We start from the raw sequence: 21,470 nt of genomic DNA, 5'->3' as shown, positions 1-21,470 counted from the left end.
TTTCCGCTGATACACCTCTGGAGCCACGGAGACACCAAACGGAAGCTTCAACCACCTCTTCCTGCCCCAGTGTGTCCAAAAGGTGGTCATGTAGCTGCTTTTTCCCTTAACCTAGTGACAAAGCTGTCAATGGACTCCCCGTCCTCCTGTTTGCAACGACCAAAAACATAACGCTCGTAGATGACGTTCTTTGCTGGCGTAAAGTAGTGTTCAAGAGCATCAAGAATGGCTATAGCGTTACCTTGCTGAGCTGCTGTTAGGTTCAGGTTGTGTTTGTATACGTGTCGGCATTCAGTTCCCATTATAGTCCTCAAAGTGGCAGCCACTACCTCATCTTCCTTTTCCAGAAGTCCCGTTGCTAGCGCATAGTCCTCCCATTCACCTCTAAATGTATCCCAGTTCGTGCTCCAATGCCCGCTGAGCTTCATAACGGCGGGAGGGGGAATGTTCGCGGCCATGTCTAACCGGTGCTAACAACACTGAAGCTAACTACCAAACTCACTCTAGCTAAGGCCAATTCTGGGCAAAATTTTACACAAATAAGCATTTGTTTGTAAACCAGAGCAGGTGACTCTAATTTGCGGAAAGCATGGTTAGTTATCCGACTCTGACACCATGTTTGAATGTTAAATGACGAGACAGAGGCATTGATGTGAGTAACCAGTCTTGTTCAGTACATGACAACACATCCGGGTATCTCAAGCACCCCGGTAAAACACAAGAGTTCCAGTAATGAACATTTACCAACAGATGGCATCACTGTGCAATCTTACACCCATAACAAACACCCCCGTACAATAACAAAGCATATTACACTAGAAACAGTAATAACACTACAGTATGTTTTACAATTCGTTTACATGACGCACGAGCAAACTAATACAGCTGACGGCATACATGCAAGGCAATTTGCGTGAGTAAATGCAACCAACTAGCATTGATAAGTAAGCAATTCTACCAATAACAATATCAGTAGCAATATGCTTGAATCGAACTTAGAAACAAATATTTTCAGAGGCTGAAGCGTGACAAGAAATGGCTGCACTGAAATAACTGCACCGTAGCGTTGTTTTTAGCCGATTCTCTGCATGCAGTAATGACTACTCTAATCTACTTCCTGTTTCCGTGCAGTCTTTATAAGTACAAGAGAGCTCCACTAGGGGGCGATAAACACCATGGAACACAATGAAAGTCCATTTTAACCACTATAATAAAATAATTTGTTACATTCTAACAGGATGGCAGCATACTCACACAGTTCTGGGTTGCTCATCTACAGCAGGTCATCATGACCTCAGTGTTGCGCTGTCAAATCCTGAGCCCAAAATAGACATGCTTGTTAAACTTAAACCAGCCACACACCTCATTTAGGACTGTGTGTGTTTTCTGATCTACATCTGTGTGATGTGATCAATTAGTCCAGTTTAGAATTAAATTAATTGTATTTCAACAGCAACAGTTCCAACCTAGACAGGTATGTAAGAGTGTTTTTAATTGGGAAAAATAAACTTAAATATATTTATGGGTATTTCATTTTGTTTTTGTCTATATTGCTTTTTTTTAGGCATAAAGGCAATGTACTGATATTTCCATATAGTTGCATATTTTCCTAAGCTTGGGTTCCAGGAAAACACAGAATTTCTCATTTGGGTCCCAGGCTGAAAAAGTTTAAGAACCCCTGCTGTAAGCAGTCTATGGACCATGTATAACAGCAACCCATGCTTTGGTTTTGTTTACCTGGCCACTTACAAGGTTAGACAACCAATATGTAATTTGGGTGAATTATTCCTTTAACAATTGAAAAATAATCACCTAATCACCTACAATCTTTGAAAAAAAATCACCTGATTGCAGGAACAGCAACATCTAGTGGTCAAAAGCTGGTAATATCAGGATGCAGGATGGGCCATAAACCCAACAACTTCAAAAACAGATCTCTCTAAATAGGGGGAAAAAACATCACCAAATTAAATGAGAATACATTACATAGGATAAAGAAACAATATTCAGAGCCACAGCTCCATAATACTTGACAAAAATAGAGAACTGATACTATATACTGGTTGTTGGGATAGGATTGGCATTTGGTGTGGAGGGGTCCGTAGATGGCTTTTGATCACTTATTTAGATTACGCATGTTCTACTCATTGTTAGAAAAAAGTTTGGGCCACATTGGATGTTAGGTATTATAATTATTAAGTATTATATAAATCCTATAAACTAAAATGGCCAATTTGGGTGCAATCAATTAGCTTAATTTCTCAGATCAAATTATATTTCAACAAGATGTTTCCCCGAATGCTTATCTGTTTTTAACTACACAACTGATTTCAGAACAATCTGAGATGGTGGGTGTCATGGCCTGCTGAAATGACAAGGAACGACTCTCACATTACATCCCACGCCTGTTATTTCAGTGGTGCATATCAATCTCAAATGAATGAGGAAGATCGGGAAACCTGTTAGAATGATGCTTATCCTATGAATTCCAGCACCAATAGGTTGTAGCCTAGGACCAGTCCATATATTTATTTGGCCTAGACTAGTAGAGGAACATTTCTAAAGGACTTTGAACAGGCAGGCCAATTCTAATATTTTGCCCAATTATAGGCCAAAGAGCTGATCTGATTGGTTAAAAGCCAATTTGGTGGAAAAAGATTAGAATTGGACTGCTTGTGTAAACACAGCCAGAGAGAGGGGTATATTCATTACACCAATTATGTTGCAAAATGTTCCTTAAACGGAAGAAAGCAGAACGAAACAGGGAGGGACCTAGCTGAATTTGTCCAATAATAGAAACTCTTGTTTTCATTTTGCAACTGTTTGGACTAATAATTCCTCCCCAGAATTATTATTTAACCAGCTAAATTTAAGTCAGATGTGTTCATTCCTCCTCCTTGACTCCACCTCTCGTTAGCCCCAAAAATCGAATTATGTCTACAAAATAAGGTTGATTAGCATACTGGGGCTACGCTTCTCAGGTGGCAAAGTGAAGCTAGCGAGAAGGAATCTACCACCCTTCACACATCCAATTTGTCAATCTGTAAAAAGGTATTAAAGTTTTTTTTCTGGACAGAACCCAGAAAAGTTTTCAATATTGATTGATTAGGCATGTTGTGGAAGTATTAAATGTGTCACACTTTGTCAGCAAGCTGGAGAGGTCACAGTCAAACTTAGATGCATAAGTACCGGTCTTAAGTGCCTCCAGAAGGGCATTCCTTACATAGAGCCTTATATACTGCTATCTAAACCTACATCAACATGATTCATTGGATCGGTTCCCACATGTGACTGGCTCTGTCTCCTATCTTAACTGAAAGAGCATATTCTGGGGTGTTCTGACAGATGTTCCTCCGGAGGGCCCCCCCTCCCCATCTCTTGACCAGACATAGGCAGGAACCAATGATTGTCTATGACACCAAAGATAAGATGCACAAAGAACATTTCCTTTACAGGCATATTGAGTTCAAGAACTGGCCTAAATTACATACGGCGATAAACTCAAGTGTGTTGCGGAAATGGTTATCTGTCACCCCGTTTGTTTATAATGTTGTCGTCTAGATATAATTGTGTTAGTGGCGGGTTTAGCCTAATCCAGTGTTTCCCAAACAGGGGTAGGGTCTACAAGCAGTCTACCATATGAACGGCAGTTGAATATGGGGGACACAGTCTCAACTTTTTAGCTAACCAACCTTGTAAAAGGATGCCATGATTCAACAATAACAACCTTCAGTCTCATAAACAGCCTTTAGCCATAGTTAATGGTGCTAAAGACAGAGATGCTGTAGAATATTGTGAAGGGAAAAAATGATACTAATACTGTAGTTGTCCTCTATGATCAACATTAGGTGTATGTGACAATACAGCATATTTGAATAATAATTGATTATTGTGACATTTTACTGTGTCTGGTCCATTTCCAAGGCGTTACAGCATCTTACAACTCTCTCTGGTCTCCCTCCACTCTCTCCTTCTATCTCTCCCATCCCTCTCTCCTTCAGCCCCTGCGTGCTGCTCCTCGAGGTACGGTCTGTCCCTGCTCTCCTGTTATGGTTTCTTTGTGGCTTATGCCCTTAGGGTCAACCTCAGTGTTGACATGCTTAACACAGACGCCAGCGGCAACACCAGCACATCAGTGTGTCCTGCACACCCCAGCCCTGCTCGCCCCAAGCACAACCACACTGTGCGTATCACCACCCCAGCCCTGCTCGCCCCAAGCACAACCACACTGTGCGTATCACCACCCCAGCCCTGCTCGCCCCAAGCACAACCACACTGTGCGTATCACTACCCCAGCCCTGCTCGCCCCAAACACAACCACACTTTGAGAAATAATGTAATACTGCAACCACTATGACTGCACACATTACACAACCTCACTGTGATTGTGACGCTTAATCACAACACCACATGATAAGCAACCGTATGTGTTGACTCTCTTGTTTGCTCTGGCCAGACAGACTAAGAATTGTCTGTGTGTGTGTGTGTCTGCTAGGTCAGTGTGTACGACTGGGACTCTGGGACCCAGGGCTAGATCCTGGGCTGCTCCTTCTACGGCTACATCCTGACTCAGATCCCTGGGGGCTACCTGGCAAGCAAGTATGGGGCGAAATGGCTGCTGTGCCTAGGAATCCTGGGAACTGTAATCTTCACCCTCCTCACCCCCATGGCTGCCGACCTGGGTGCAGGTTACCTCATCGTTGTCAGAGTGCTGGAGGGCATCGGAGAGGTATTGTGTGTGTGTGTGTGTACTAGAGGTCGACCGCCGATACAGATACTGATTATTGGAGGACCAAAAAAGCCGATACCGATTAATCGGCCGATTTAAAAATAAAAAAAAATCGAATGAAGAATTTAAAAAAGTATTTGTAATAATGACAGTTACAACAATACTGAAATAACAGTTATTTTAACTTAATATAATACATCAATAAAATCAATTTAGCCTCAAGTAGATAATGAAACATGTTCAATTTGGTTTAAATAATGCAAAAACAAAGTGTTGGAGAAGAACGTAAAAGTGCAATATGTGTTATGTAAGAAAGCTAACGTTTCAGTTCCTTGCTCAGAACATGAGAACATATGAAAGCTGGTGGTTCCTTTTAACATGAGTCTTCAATATTCCCAGGTAATAAGTTTTAGGTTGTAGTTATTATAGGACTATTTCCCTCTATACCATTTGTATTTTATTAACCTTTGACTATTGGATGTTCTTAGAGGCACTTTAGTATTGCCAGTGTAACAGTATAGCTTCCGTCCCTCTCCTCGCTCCTCCCTGGGCTCGAACCAGCCACACAACGACAACAGCCACCACATCGAAGCAGTGTTACCCATGCAGAGCAAGGGAAACAACCACCCCAAGGCTCAGAGCAAGTGAAGTTTGAAACGCTATTAGCGCGCGCTAACTAGCCAGCCATTTCCCTTCGGTCACACCAGCCTCATCTGGGAGTTGATGATAGGTTTGAAGTCATAAACACGCAATGCTTGATGCACAATGAAGAGCTGTTGGCAAAACACATGAAACTGCTGTTTGAATGAATGTTTACATGTCTGCTTCTGCCTACCACCGCTCAGTCAGATACTTAGATACTTGTATGCTTGTATGCTCAGTCAGATTATATGCAACACAGGACACGCTAGATAATATCTAGTAATATCAACCATGTGTGCCCCTGAACAAGGCAGTTTGTCAACAGGGAGTGACGTTTCCCGCCATGCAGCCCCCCCCAAAAAAAAAAAAAATGAAATAATAATTTAGGATTTCTTGGGGGGGGAACCACTAACTTCCAACAATTCTCCAAATGTTACCATGGGTCAAAGAGAAACATGTTCTGTATAGCTAATTTCATGATAATCTACACATTTTGCCATGAGGCTGAGAGGAAAATGTGCAGTTTTAAAGGTAATATCATGCTTTTCTACACATTTTTGCAATGATGCTGAGCGTATTTTACATTATTAAAGAACATTTCCTGCTTTTGAGAATAAATGCAACTCGCAAGCACACGACGTGGAAATGAATACAACACTTGCAAACATGTCACTTGATATGTGTATCAATTCTATAAAATTTGCAAGCATGCTACTCAATTTGAGAATGAATGCAACTCATTCACTAAACTTAACCTTCTGTGAAGCAGAACTACATTTGCCGATTTTGAATCTGCATACTCAAAAAAAAAAAGTGCTCTGAATGCAAGTGTAGCACATGGGGATGTGTAAAACTTCTCTTCAGCCTGAAGTGTCCCCACTGCACCAGCCAATAGCTAGCTTTTTGCATGGCGCCGACTGCTAAGACTCTTCAGGAGGACGGTCACGTGTGCTAGGAAGGAAAATGTCCCGAGTTCGCTCCAGGTATGGGCTGAATCGGTCAGGAAGTGGTACTTGATAACATATTGTTTTCACCACTTCACCAAATCGTCAGACAATGTTCGGCCCCCATTCATTTTCATAGGGGGCATGCAGAGCAATGCCAGGGGATTGTGGTAAGGTGAGTGGTGAGGACCCTACTAGCAAAGCAGTAGAAAATGTTCAGCTCTACTTCCTGCAAATTGCACACCCCCACCACTGCCGTTAACCAATCAGGTGAGGAGCATGTGCTTGAAAAACTTCCGTTCATGAAACAATTCCGCCTGCCATTAGTTCCGGGCAAGCAAGACCAAAAAAGAGGGGGGAAAGACAATCATTGCTGTGTCTGGTTTTCCAATTCTATATGATGCTGCTTTGCTAGAATACAGAGACAAAATCAGAAGGTCAATGGCCTGGAGGAGGATTGCAGAGAGTGTTGGTGGGTGAAGAGAGATTTGCACAACAATGTTTGCTTGTTCTGTTAGCTAGCTATGAAACTCAATCAATCTAAACCTCAAACCTGATCAAGGCCACTATTTGTGAATGTGTTGACTAATTATGATTAAATTTGCCCACTAAAGGGTAGAAATCACCAATAACACACAACATTGTAAATTAAACTCCGGGCATGAATTTCCCATGTTAAATGCTACCAATTTAATTATGGTATCATAACATCATGATTCTCATATATTATATCTTATGGCTCTTTCATTATACCTGTGTCTTGATATGGATGATTATAGCTCACTTCCTGTAAAATACATTGGCCTACATGTAATGGGTACTTTAGGTAAAGGAAATTGTGGTTTTGACTTGCAAACATTGTGCAAAGCTCTCTTCACCTAACTTCAACATCAACAATCTCTGCAATCCTCCTCCATGCCATTGACCTTGTACTCTAAAATCATTCTCAGCAAATAAACAAGGTAGAATTACGCGCCCCAAGATCCTTTTCGACATTTTGAATTACCCTACAAATTGTCAGCTCCTTATTTTCATATACAATAATGCACCTACAATACAAGGGATGGATTTGCACTAAACAATTTAATGTCAGAAAAAAACAAAGGAGGTTGGTTAGCCTCATTATCTGCTGGTATCATTTTAAACAGGTTTTGCTTTGGCAAGCCTTGTTTTTTTTTATTGACATTTGTCAATAAAACTCATGAATACATCTATATATGTAAACGTGTTTTGTATGCTACTTGTAGCTCTGGTTGTCCTGAAAAGAAAAATGGTAAAACACTTCACTATGAGGCTAAATATAAGACCTGGACATGCAGATACAGTTGAAGTTGGAAGTTTACATGAACTGAGATTGTAGTCATTAAAACTCGTTTTTCAACCACTCAACAAGAAATTTGTGAACAAACTATAGTTTTGGCAAGTCGGTTAGGACATTTACTTCATGCATGACAAGTAATCTTTCCAACAATTGTTTACAGACAGAATATTTCACTTATAATCCACTGTATCACAATTCCAGTGGGTCAGAAGTGTACAAACACTAAGTTGACTGTGCCTTTAAACAGCTTGGACAAATCCAGAAAATGATGAAGCTTCAGATAAGCTTCTGTTTACATATTTAGAAGCTTCTGATAGGCTAATTGACATCATTTGAGTCAATTGGAGGTGTACCTGTGGATGTATTTCAAGGCCTACCTTCAAACTCAGTGCCTCTTTGCTTGACATCATGGGAAGTATCTATATCCACTGTAAAACAAGTCCTATAACGACATAACCTGAAAGGCTGCTCAGCAAGGAAGAAGCCACTGCTCCAGACTACAGTTTGCAACTGCACATGGGGACAAATATTGTACTTTTTGTAGAAATGTCCTCTGGTCTGATGAAACAAAAATAGAACTGTTTGGCCATAACGTCCATTATGTTTGGAGGCTTGCAAGCCGAAGAACACCATCCAAACCGTGAAGCATGGGGGTGGCAGCATCATGTTGTGGGGGTGCTTTGCTGCAGGAGGGACTGGTGCACTTCACAAAATAGATGGTGTCATGAGGTAGGAAAATTATGTGGATATATTGAAGCAATATCTCAAGACATCAGTCAGGAAGTTAAAGCTTGGTCGCAAATGGGTCTTCCAAATGGACAATGACCCCAAGCATACTTCCAAAGTTGTGGCAAAATGGCTTAAGGACAACAAAGTCAAGGTATTTGAGTGGCCATCACAAAGCCCTGACCTCAATCCTATACAAAAATATGTGGGCAAAACTGAAAAAGCGTGTGAGCAAGGAGGCCTACAAACCTGACTCAATTACACCAGCTCTGTCAGGAGGAATGGGCCAAAATTCACCCAACTTATTGTGGGAAGCTTGTGGAAGGCTACCTGAAACGTTTGACCCAAGTTAAACAATTTAAAGGCTATTCCCACTTATTGAGTGTATGTAAACTTCTCACCCACTAGGAATGTGATGAAAGAAATAAAAGCTGAAATAAATCATTCTCTCTACTATTATTCTGATATTTCACACTCTTAAAATAAAGTGGTGATCCTAACTGACCTAAAACAGGAAATTGTTTCTTGGATTAAATGTCAGGGATTTCTATGTATTTAGCGCAATCCATCATTCCTTCAATTCTGACCAGCTTTCCAGTCCCTGCTGATGAAAAACATCTCCACAGCATGATGCTGCCACCACCATAGTTCACTGTGGGGACGCTGTTCTCGGGGTGATGAGAGGTGTTGTTTTGCGCCAGACATCGCGTTTTCCTTGATGTTCAAAAGCTACATTTTAGTTTCATCTTACCAGAGTACCTTCTTCCATATGTTTGGGGAGTCTCCCACATATACCTTTTTGCAAGCACCAAATGTGTTTGCTTAATTTTTTCTTTAAGCAATGGCTTTTTTTTCTGGCCACTCTTCCGTAAAGCCCAGCTCTGTGGAGTGTACAGCTTAAAGTGGTCCTATATACGGATATAGGAAAATCGCCAAGGGGGATGAATACTTTTGCAAGGCACTGTACATAAGTATTCAGACCCTTTACTCAGTACTTTGTTGAGGCACTTTTGGCAGTGATAACTACCTTGAGTCTTCTTAGGTATGACGCTGCAAGCTTGCCGCACCTCTGTTTGGGTAGTTTCTCCCATTATTCTCTGCAGATCCTCTCAAGCTCTGTCAGGTTGGATGGGGAGAGTTGCTTCACAGCTATTTTCAGGTCTCCAGAGATGTTCGATCTAGTTCATGTCCGGGCTCTGGTTGGGCCACTCAACAACATTCAGAGATTTGTCCCAAAGCTGTTTCTGTGTTGTCTTGGATGTGTGCTTAGGTTCATTATCTTGTTGGAATGTGAACCTTCGCCCCAGTCAGAGGTCCTGAGTGCTCTGGAGCAGGTTTTCACCAAGGTTCTCTCTGTACGATGCTCCATTAATCTATCTCACGATCCTGACTAGTCTCCCAGTCCCTGCTACTGAAAAACATCCACACAGCATGATGCTGCCACCACAATGCTTCACCGTAGGGATGGTGCTAAGTTTCCCCCAGACGTGATGCTTGGCATTCAGGCCAAAGGGTTGAATCTTGGTTTCTTCAGACCAGAGAATCTTGTTTCTCATGGTCTGAGAGTCTTTAGGTGCCTTTTGGCAAACTCCAAGTGGGCTGTCACGGCCACTACTTATAAAGGCCTGATTGTTGGAGACTGCAGTCTTTTTTTCAGTTTTGCCGGGTGGCCAGCTCTAGGAAGAGTCTTGGTGGTCCCAAACTTCTTCAATTTAAGAATGATTGAGATCACTGTGTTTTTGGGGACCTTCAATGTTGCGGAACGTTTTGGTACCCTTTCTCACATCTGACCCTCGACACAATCCCGTATCGGAGCTCTACAGACAATTCCTTCGACCTCATGGCTTGGTTTTTGCACTGACATGCATTGCAACTGTAGGACCTTAATAGACAGGTGTGTCTAATCAATTGAATTTACCACAGGTGGACTCCAATCAAGTTGTAGAAACATCAAGGATGATCAATGGAAACAGGATGCACCTGAGCTCATTTTCGAGTCTGATTGCAAAGGGTCAGAATAGTTATGTAAATAAGGTATTTCTGTTTTTGTGTTTCTATAAATTTGCAAAAAATTCTAAATAAGTGTTTTCACTTTGTCATTTACTTATTTACATAAGTATTCACACCCCTGAGTAAATACTTTGTAGAAGCAACTTTAGTAGCGGTTGCAGCTGTGAGTCTTTCTGGGTAAGTACTGTATCTAACAGCTTTCCACACATGATTGTGCAAACTAATTTGCCTATTATTATTTTCAAAATTCTTCAAGCTCTGTCAAATTGATTGTTATTAATTCATAGGCAACCATTTTCAGGTCTTGCCATAGATTTTCAAGTAGATTTAAGTCAAAACTGTAACTCAGCCACTCAGGAACATTCACTGTCTTTTTGGTAAGCAATCCCAGTGTAGATATGCCTTGTTTGTTTAGGTTACTGTTCTGCTGAAAGGTGAATTCATCTCCCAGTGTCTGGTGGAAAGCAGACTAAATGGAATAGAGTTAGCACAGGCAAAATCCTAGAGGAAAACTCTAGGATTTTGCCTGTGCTATATCTCTATTCCGTTAATTTTTTTATCCTGAAAAACTCCCCAGTCCTTAACAATTACAAACATACCCATAACATGATGCAGCCACCACTATGCTTGAAAATATGGAGAGTGGTACTCAGTAATGTGTCAGTATTGGATTTAACCTAACTTAATGCTTTATATTCAGGACAAAAAGTGAATTGCTTTGCCACATTTTTGTCTGTTTTACTACCACTACACCTGTTTGTTCGTGTTTGTTTTCCTGAGTTTTCCCCGCATTCCCAGCATAAGGCGCTCGTCGATTCAGGCGCGGCTGGGAATTTTATCGACAGAGCGTTCGCCCTTAGTTTAGGGATTCCCATTGTTCCTGTGGTTAGACCTTTCCCGGTACACGCTCTGGATAGTCGACCAGGTTGTTAGCCCTCCTGAGATCCAGTTTAGTGAAGAAGCGCACCCCGTGCATTGACTCAATCGCCGTGGCGATGAGAGGTAGGGGGTAACTACCTCACCGGGATTTGATTGAGACCTCGATAGTCAATGCACGGGCGCAGACCTCCCTCTTCCTTCTTTATAAAAAAAGAAACTTGAGGAGGCGGGTGAAGTGGAGGGCCGAATGTACCCCTGACACAGGGGTTCAGAGACATATGTCTCCTGGGCGAACTTCTGGGCGCTCCTCCTCACAGGCAGACACTTTATTTAGGCAGGAGCAAACAGCAACTGTGTCAAAACCTCCAGCAAAAATGGCAAAAGTGCAAAGCACGAAAACAGTCACAAAAGCTATAGTTACCAAATAAACATACATCATGAAAGAAACATGGAAAACCAGCCTGGTGCGTCACATAAAACACGTAACACAAAACAATTCCACACAAGGACATGGGGGGGAACAGAGGAATATATATACACAATGTGATTAGGGAATGTAAACCAGGTGTGCGGGGAACAAGACAAAACAAATGGAACAATGACAAATGGAGCGGCAATGGCTAGAAGGCCGATGACGTCGAACGCCGCCTGAACAAGGAGAGGAGCCGACTTCGGTGAAAGTCGTGACATTGATGGCATGTATGCATATGCTTCAGACTACAGATTTAAACCTCTAAGGAATCGGTGTCCCTATACCGGGACGGTTGTTGCTAACGTGCACTAATGTGACTAGAATGACGTAAGTAACAGCCAAATTTTCACAACATAGACATGTCTTATATTGAAGTGTCCAATTTACAGTAGCGATTACAGTGAAAACAATACTATGCTATTGTTTGAGGAGAGTGTACAACAACAATCTTTTAATCACGGTAACTGGTTTGATACATTCACCTCTGAAGGTAAATAATGTACTTACATTCAGTAATCTTGCTCTGATTTGTCATCCTGATGGTCCCAGAGATAAAATGTAGTATAGTTTTATTTGATAAAATCAATTTTTATATTCAAATGTAGGAACTGGGTTCTATAGTTTGAACCCCTGCTGTGTCTAGCTTCAGGTCCTGAGATACAAGCAGGTAGATTTGGGTATGTCATTTGCAGCGAAAATTGAAAAAAAGGGTCAGATCCTGAAGAGTTTTTTTTAAGGGCCATGAAGTGGTAAAAACAATGTCATAAGGGGAAAAGCAGTAAAGATGAAAAAAACACATTTACAATGGTTTTCTCTGTATTAGTATTACTGTATCCACATCAGCCCATTTAAACACCTAGGTAGAGCAGAGAGGACTTAGAGCATGTGGCTTGGCAACAATCAAATGTTTCATCTCCACACTGGGATGATTTTAACAGTGTGACACCACACAGGCCTCATGCCGCTCAGGTAGGAGGGTACCAGTAATAAATTAATAAAAACACAAAACTAATGAAAGCGCACACAGGATCCCAGCACTGCAGGAGCACAGACACAAAAAACATCCAATTTCAACTGACCCGGCTCGCTATTCCACAAATGGAGATTTATTAAAGGCAGATAAAATTCCTATTGAGAGGGGTGGCTGGAAACAGCCGATGAATCTGCCAAAGGCTGCTAAAAGCTACAACACTGTGTTTGTTAGTGAAAATCAGGAGATTTGTTTGAGTTCCTCTGCTAAAACCTGTTAGAGTCTAGGCTTGTGTAGTGTGGAACTGTCGTTGAGAGTGAAGAAAAAGAATATGAGCGCCACGATCATGATGAAGTAGAGGATGGTAGTGGCCGGCAGCGGCCAGCAGCCGCGCTAATGATATGCAGCGTGGAGAAGAAGTAGTGCAAGTCATAGACAAAAGGGTAGACTGCCATGAAGAGACTGGTCGGGAAGCAATGCCACAACCCGTGAGTACTATACAAAACACAACACATTCTTTACGTTTGGCTCAATAGTTTTTTGGACACTGTAGTGAGGTCTAAGTGCTTGTATCGATGAGCAGAGAAACATTTGCATCATTTAGAAAGTTTTCATGAAAAGAAATCGATTTACTGTTGACACGAAGACTTGACACTTGGTTGTTAAACATACTGGCACAGATAATCTGGCAAACTGAAAACGTTAGAAATGCGTTTAACAAATATTACACAATACTTTTATACTAAATGTAAATGTAACAATTTAAATTATGTTACTGAGTTACAGTTCATATAAGGAAATCAGTCAATTTAATTAAATTCATTAGGCGTTTATATAGATTTCACATGACTGGGAATACAGATATGCATCTGTTGGTCACAGATACCTTAAAGGCTGTTGATTGTGGCCTGTGGAATATTGTCCCACTCCTCTTTAATGGCTGTGCAAAGTTGCTAGATATTGGCGGGAACTGGAACACTCTGTCGTACATGTCAATCCAGAGCATCCTAAACATGCTCAATGGGTGACGTCTGAATATGCAAGCTATGGAAAAACTGGGAAATGTTCACCTTCCAGGAATTATGTACAGATCCTTGCTGTGCATTATCATGCTGAAACATGAGGTTATGCTAGGGGATGAATGGCACAACACTGGGCCTTGGGATCTCTTCACGGTATCTCTGTGCATTCAAATTTCCATCTATAAAATGCAATTGTGTTCATTGTCCATAGCTTATGCCTGCCCATACCATAAACACACTCTGTTCACAACGTTGACATCAGCAAACCACTCACACCACACAATGCCAAAGATTTGTCACCAAAGCCCCTTATACCACCCACCACTGCGACCTGTATGCTCTAGTCGGCTGGCACCCGCTACATATTTGTCGCCAGATCCACTGGCTCCATGTCATCTATAAGTCTATGCTAGATAAAGCTCCACGTTATCTCAGCTCACTGGTCACGATAACAACACCCACCCATAGCACGCACTCCAGCAGGTATATCTCACTGGTCATCCCCAAAGCCAACACCTTCTTTGGCCACCTTTCCTTCCAGTTCTCTGCTGCCAATGACTGGAACGAATTGTAAAAATCGCTGAAGCTGGAGACTTATATTTCCCACACTAACTTTAAACATCGGCTATCTGAGCAGTTAACCGATTGCTGCAGCTGTACATAGCCCATCTGTAAATAGCCCACCCAATATACCTACCTCATCCCCATATTGTTTTTATTTACTTTTCTGCTCTTTTGCACACCAGCATTTCCACTTGCACATCACCATCTGCTCATCTATCACTCCAGTGTTAATTAGCTAAATTGAAATTACTTCGCTAATATGGCCTATTTATTGCATTACCTCCTCACGCCATTTGCATACTCTGTATATAGACTTTCTTTTTTTTCTATTGTGTTATTGACTGTACGCTTGTTTATTCCATGTGTAACTCCGTGTTGTTGCTTGTGTCGCACTGTTTTGCTTTATCTTGGCCAGGTTGCAGTTGTAAATGAGAACTTGTTCTCAACTAGCTTACCTGGTTAAATAAAGTTAAATAAAAAATGTGGTTTGCGGTTGTGAGGCTGGTGTGCCAAATTCTCTAAAACGACATTGGATGCGGCTTATGCTAGAGAAATAAACAAATTCTCCGGCAACTGCTCTGGTGTACATTCCTGCAGTCAGCATGCCAATTGCATGCTCCTTCAAAACTTGATACATCTGTGGCATTGTGTTGTGTGACAAATCTTCACATTTTAGAGTGGCCTTTTATTGTCCCCAGCACATGTGTAATGATCATACTGTTTAATCAGCTTCTTGATATGCCACACATGTCAGGTGGATGGACTTTCTTGGCAAAGGAGATATGCTCACTAACAAGGATGGAAACACATTTGTGCATAACTTTTGAGAGAAATACGCTTTTTGTGCTTATTATTATTATTTTTGAGATCTTTTATTTCAGCTCATGAAACATGGGACCAAGTCTTTACATGTTGTGTTTATATTTTTGTAAGGTTTACATACAGAGAGAGCACAGTATGCCATTATCGTAATCCATGTACAGTACCAGTCAAAGCTTGGACACACCTACTTATTCAAGGTTTTTCTTTATTTGTACTATTTTCTACATTGTAGAATAATAGTGAAGACATAAACTATGAAATAACACATGGAATCATGTAGTAACCAAAAAAGTGTTAAACAAATCAAAATATATTTTATATTTGAGATTCTTCAAAGTAGCCACCCTTTGCCTTGATGACAGCTTTTCCAACTCTTGGTATTCTCTCAACCTGCTTCATGAGGTAGTCACCTGGAATGCATTTCAAATAACAATTAACAGTGTGCCTTGTGAAAAGTTCATTTGTGGAATTTCTTTCCACTGTGAAAAATGGAGGTGTGATGGTGTGGGAGTGCTTTGCTGGTGACACTGTCAGTGATTTATTTAGAATTTAAGGCACACTTAACCAGCATGGCTACCACAGCATTCTACAGCAATACACCATCACATCTGGTTTGCCCTTAGTGGGACTGTCAATTGTATTTCAACAGGACAATGACCCAACATACCTCCAGGCTGTGTAAGGGCTATTTGACCAAGAAGGAGAGTGATGGAGTGTTGCATGACCTGGCCTACACAATCACCTGACCTCAACCCAATTGAGAGGGTTTGGGATGAGTTGGACCACAGAGTGAATTAAAAGCAGTTAACAAGTGCTCAGCATATGTGGGAACTCCTTCAAGACTTTTGGAAAAGCATTCCTCATTAAGCTGGTTGAGAGAATGCCAAGAGTGTGCAAAGCTGTCATCAAGGCAAAGGGTGACTACTTTGAAGAATCTCAAATATAACATATTTTATTTGTTTAACAGTTTTTTTGGTTACTAGATGATTCCATATGTGTTATTTCATAGTTTTGATCACTTCACTGTTATTCTACAATGTAGAAAATAGTAAAAAATCTAGAAAAACCCTTGAATGAGTCTCTACACAAGTGGAAGAAGCACATAGGGTTGGGAAGTTCAGCTCTTTTTACTGACACAGATCTTTTCGACTTGTTCAGTGAAATTAACCGGTGGTGGAAAAAGTACCTAATTGTCACACTTGAGTGAAAGTGAAAGTCACCCAGTAAAGTACTACTTGAAGTATTTGCTTTTAAATATACTTAAGTATCAAAAGTAAATGTAATTGCAAAAATAACTTTGATAATTAAGTATAAAGTATAAATAATTTCAAATGGCTTATATTAGGCAAACCAGACGGAACAATTTTTTAAATATTTATTTAATTTATGGAACCCAGGGGCACACTACAATATGCAGACATAATTTACAAACAAAGCATTTGTGTTTAGTGAGTCCTCCAGGCCAGAGGCAGTAGGGATGACCAGTGCATGAATTTGACCATTTTCCTGTCCTGCTAAGCAATAAAAATGTAACTAGTACTTTTGGGTACCAGGGAAAATGTAACTAGTACTTTTGGGTACCAGGGAAAATGTAACTAGTACTTTTGGGTACCAGGGAAAATGTACAGAGTAAAAAGTACAATATTTTCTTTGGGAATGTAGTGAAGTAAAAGTTTTCAAATACCCCAAAAAACTACTTAACTATTTGTATCTGAACTTTTACTTAAGTAGTACTTTGTAGTATTTTTACTTAAGTACTTTAGCCCACTGAAAATAATAAATCTTTCGACTTATTTCATTAATTTGCATCAGTAATGCCCAGAGCACACAGGACCGCCTACCGGCGAACAAAGAGTATTGATGCTACAAGCCTCTTGTTCACTTTTCGTTCACCACAAGGGTAGTAGTGTGGGGTCACGTCCTAAAGAATTGATTCCACCAGTCCTTGCCCGTCGACTCCTATTTCTGGGTGTCAAGACTTCTACGATTCTGTATTTTTGAAAGGAGGAAACTAATTTACATAGTATACTTTGAGAACACAAACTCTCACATCTTTCACAGCAAAGAGAGAGAGCTAGCGAGGGAGAGAGAGAGAGATGGCAGGGCCACAGCCAGGCATAGGTAGGCATGTTTCCAAGTGTTTTGGGTCGAGCAAGAGTCAACTCCTGGTTGGAGTCAACTCCAAAAATCCTGAAGTCGTGCAGCGCTACATAAGGGGCTTATTATAGGGATGTTATTTGTGACTGAGTCATGTAAAATTGTGCATTAAACGATGTACATTTGTTGTTGGCTAGATATAAAAATATGATTATTTCTTGCTACATTTGAAACAAGGTCTAGTTGTGGCAGCAACCGGACAAGATTTTGAACGACTACTTGCGGAATGTATTACCATTACAAAAAAAGATTGCAGTTTTGAAACTGCAGTAAAAGTGCAGTAACTGCAGTCGTCTGTGGTATTTTGGAAGCAGTACTTGCAGAATAACTGTAACTGCAGTTACACTGCAAAATTACTGCAGTAAAAAAACGGTGTTATTTTGGACGCAGTATTTCTAGCATACTGCACTATAACTGCAAGTTATACTGCAGTGTAATTCAGTTTTACTGCACTGTGACTGCAATATTGTTTGTAAGGTTTTGCTTGACTGCCACGAGGGCGATTACCACAGTATAGTTCGAACTGCAGCACCCCAAATGATTCGTTTTTCAGTTTTTTGTGCAAGTCTTACAGAATGTCCCTGCAGAGGGCGCTGTGGGACTAATTTCCAGCGTGTGTGTTGTTGTTTATGTCTGGCTGGAGCCATGCTGAATGACTCTCACCCATCCTCCTTCCTCACCCTTTCTCCCCTTCACGTGAGAGATCACGGCTCCTCCAGCTCATGGCTTCAGCCAATCGGACAACAGCCATGTGTCTCACCCCTGTGTATGCTCTAACCATGCAGTCTCTCCAGGTCCTGATTGGCTAGCCAGCCTGAACCACACTCTCAAAAGGGAGTAAAGATTACCACACTGTACCTGAACTTGGTATTCCAGTCTGTGATTGTGGGTGGACATACAAGTATGTGCATGGGATGCTTGAGTAAATTATGGTTGTTTAGCTTGGCTTTGTATGGCTACGTAGCTATTACAATGTTATATGCTGAAGTTGTTATTAGGATTGGCAATTATTACCATTTAGTGTAATGCTTGCTATTTATGTTTCCCATTTGTATAGCCTTATTGTATAGTATTAGGTAAGATGTTTACATTAACTCTGCTGTTATTATTGTACTAATATTTAATACCTGGTTATTAGAGACGGTCCTTGCCTATTGTGCTATTGCGGTTCTCTTCCATTTTTTTATTCACTGTTTTAGCCCATTTCATATGCAGACATTCATCCTGCTCTATTCATTGCTTTCCATTTGTATATTAATTATCTCTCTGTTTCTGTACCTTTACAGAAACATATACCTCGTGTTCATCTTGTCCTGTGTGTGAATAAAAGTTATGTATGTGTTTTAACTCTTGGACTGCCTTATTCCCCTCTAACCAGCGGCGGTGTCAGTGAGTCACAAACCAAACCAGTGAAATACGTAGGGCAGGGTCGCGCTCTTTCACAAAGGCTGTTGAGAAAATACTCAACAATCAAAATCGCACTCCTTGCTCCACTCCTTGTTAATTACACATTAACAATCAATGAATTACTTGTTTGTTTCTTTAGGAATCATTATACAAGCACCGCAAGTAAATTCAGTTCATGGTTGAGTGACAGACTTGACATTTGTTATTAACAGCCGCTGAGCGCAACTGCAGATCCTAGTTACCAGGCACCGCTGTTAAGGACGTCATGCTGCTTACTTAGCGAGGACCACCAAAGATTATGGATATACTGACAAGATACATGTCTCTCCAACCTAACAGTGAGAGTCGTTTGTCCACAAAGCGGCACAGCGTGCTGTCTAGCTCCCACCTATTATTTTCTTTGGATTGGTGGATACATCTCATTATTGTATCCTTTTTTTAACATTAGGGTTTTTCATTCATTTTTTTTTTTTTTATGGAGTAACGAGTACAATATTTTCTTTAGGAATGTAGTGGAGTAAAAGTAAAAGTTGTTATCAATATAAATAGTAATGTAGAGATACCGCCAAAAGCGACTTAAGTAGTACTTCAAAGTATTTTTACTTAAATTCTTTACACCACTGATTAGTGGTTCCACTTCCGCTTTGGCCCATAACAGGCTAGAACTCGGGACCTCTGCCTCGCTCGCACATGTGACCGCCCTCCTGAAGCGTCTTATATACAGTACACACTATGGTTTTACCAGTCGGCATCACGCGAAAAGCTAGCTATTCGCTGGCGCAAGTGGGGACACTGCCCGCTGATGAGTACGTTTCACACATCCCCATGTGCTACACTTGCTTGCAGAGCAGCTCTTACAAAACAGAGGATTCACCAGTTGCAATTGTTGTAAATAAATTGCATTCATTCTCAAATTGAGTTACATGCTTGCAAATCGTATTGAATTTATTCACATATCAAGTTACATGTTTGCAAGTGTTATATTTTTTCACATCACATTACGTGTTTGCGAGTATTGCTGCATTTATTCTCAAAACACTTTACATGTTTGCAAATATTTTATGCAACTACAACACGGATTATACAGGTGCAACTCATATTTGACATGTGCAAGTCATACTTCACAATGCCTACACAATACATTGTCTTTAATTTACTTCCATAGCAGGACATCATGTTTAGGAGTCCATGCTTATGTTATAGGGTCGGTCTTATTTATAGGACCTTATTTAGTTTATACACAATTATTATTTCTCTCCGAAAATACTTGTACGGATTATATCCCTAACCGCTAACACTTTCATTGACGAATTCAAATTAAGTTGATCAATACAAATTAGGAAAAAGTCAGGTGTTGTATTCGATAAAAGTTTTTATTAAAAGTCTGAATTTCAGCACCACGCGGAAGGACTGCGGTTGTATAGGAAGGGTAGGCGTTTTCATAATTACAATTTAAGTATGGACTGATGGCGGCTCAATGTTGTCGCTAGCAAAACGCGGGACCTGTTATCGTAACTCAACTGTGCCTCAATGTAAGAAAACGGAGTTGAGTGTGCCTTATCTACTCGTTCCCTTGCTCTGATGCTCTGTCTAGGACGGTCTAGGAGGGGGTATGAGAATTGAGCGCAATTGCATAACCCCCTACTGTCTGGGATATAAGCGGATCAGCATCTCGTCACACACGGTCTTTCATTCAGCACCGAACTTGACTGTCGTTTGAGCAGGTAGGCAACAGTTTCCGATAATATTTCACCCTTTGTTAAATTGTTCTCAAATGCAATGCTGTAAATGGCGAATGATTGAATTATCTTTATCTATTTTCAATGTGTCCTTATAATATTGTTGTCCGTAATGTTTGTGTGCGTGTGAATATTGCATTGACGCTGGAAGCCGACAGTCGGCCGCTAATGCGCATAGATAGTCTATTCCAGTAAACAGAGGGATGAGAGAACATGGCGGCAGAGGCAGAAGGAGAGCTCGAAAAGCCTGCTAAATCCCCTAGACTCCCTTAGAATTATCTGGTCGCGCTGCTAATTGTAGCACCCGCCCCCGTTTTCTAGTCACCTATTTTTAAATACATGGACAGCAAAGGAAAATGAACAGTGGAGAAAAAAAAAACTATTGCAAAGAAAAATAAACTATTGCAAAGCTACCAGAATTTTATAGTAAAAATAACTCAGTTCTGATTATATCTGGTATCAGCTCCCAGTGCACATAGATAATCTTGCAGAACTGGCTACTGTAACCATTTCCATACATTACTCAGCTAATGAAATGTTATGTCATAAATAAATAACAACCTAGGGTGTTGATTAATGTGGCAATTGCAAAATTAGGTGAATTTGTGATGATCTTGTGTTTATCTGTCATTGTCATGTTGTAAGTCAATGAAAATGAATCCACACTACTGTCCTAGAAAAGCCAGAAATTGTTGACATGTTATTCCCCTTCATTTAACCTGTGCATGCATCCACTGCAGTAGTTTGGCTTCAGAAATGGCTGCTGCACTTCCAATGGCAAGGATCATGACAAAATGGAGGACTATCTGTGAGGCTATAGTTAGCTAAATTGATACGGAATACGGAGGATATTCAATGACATAAGATCTGATCGTCTCAATGTCTCATTACTGAGCTGAGCTGTGGTGGCAGAAGAAAGGAGGGATAACTAGCTGGCCTGCTAAGTGGAAGAAGAGAGGTGTGTGGAGGGATGTGAGGACAGGGAAGAAACTGTCAGTGTGTCTTGAGCTTGACACAATTCTGTGCCCACTGATGTGATGCCCAATTTGCTGACATTAAGTGATTG

General features: G+C 40.8%; 1 protein-coding gene across 3 annotated transcripts in view; it reads left to right on the top strand.

Annotated features, from left to right (window-relative positions):
• LOC112254405 (elongation factor 1-alpha, somatic form) overlaps positions 1 to 21,470 on the top strand; it is a 34,334-nt gene that overhangs the window by 9,297 nt on the left and 3,567 nt on the right. The window contains exon 2 of one of the 3 annotated variants that reach the window (XM_042323834.1): positions 4,496 to 4,729. In XM_042323834.1, the coding sequence (XP_042179768.1) occupies positions 4,496 to 4,729 (234 nt within the window). Of the gene's footprint in view, positions 1 to 4,495; positions 4,730 to 20,116; positions 20,390 to 21,223; positions 21,363 to 21,470 lie in introns of those variants that run through there. The other 2 variants (XM_024426974.2, XM_024426982.2) reach the window with 2 other exon arrangements.

Source organism: Oncorhynchus tshawytscha, linkage group LG01, assembly GCF_018296145.1.
Source record: "Oncorhynchus tshawytscha isolate Ot180627B linkage group LG01, Otsh_v2.0, whole genome shotgun sequence".
Lineage (NCBI taxonomy): Eukaryota > Metazoa > Chordata > Actinopteri > Salmoniformes > Salmonidae > Oncorhynchus > Oncorhynchus tshawytscha.
The sequence above is the reverse complement of the archived record's forward strand: the minus strand, read 5'-3'. Positions and strand labels throughout refer to the sequence as shown.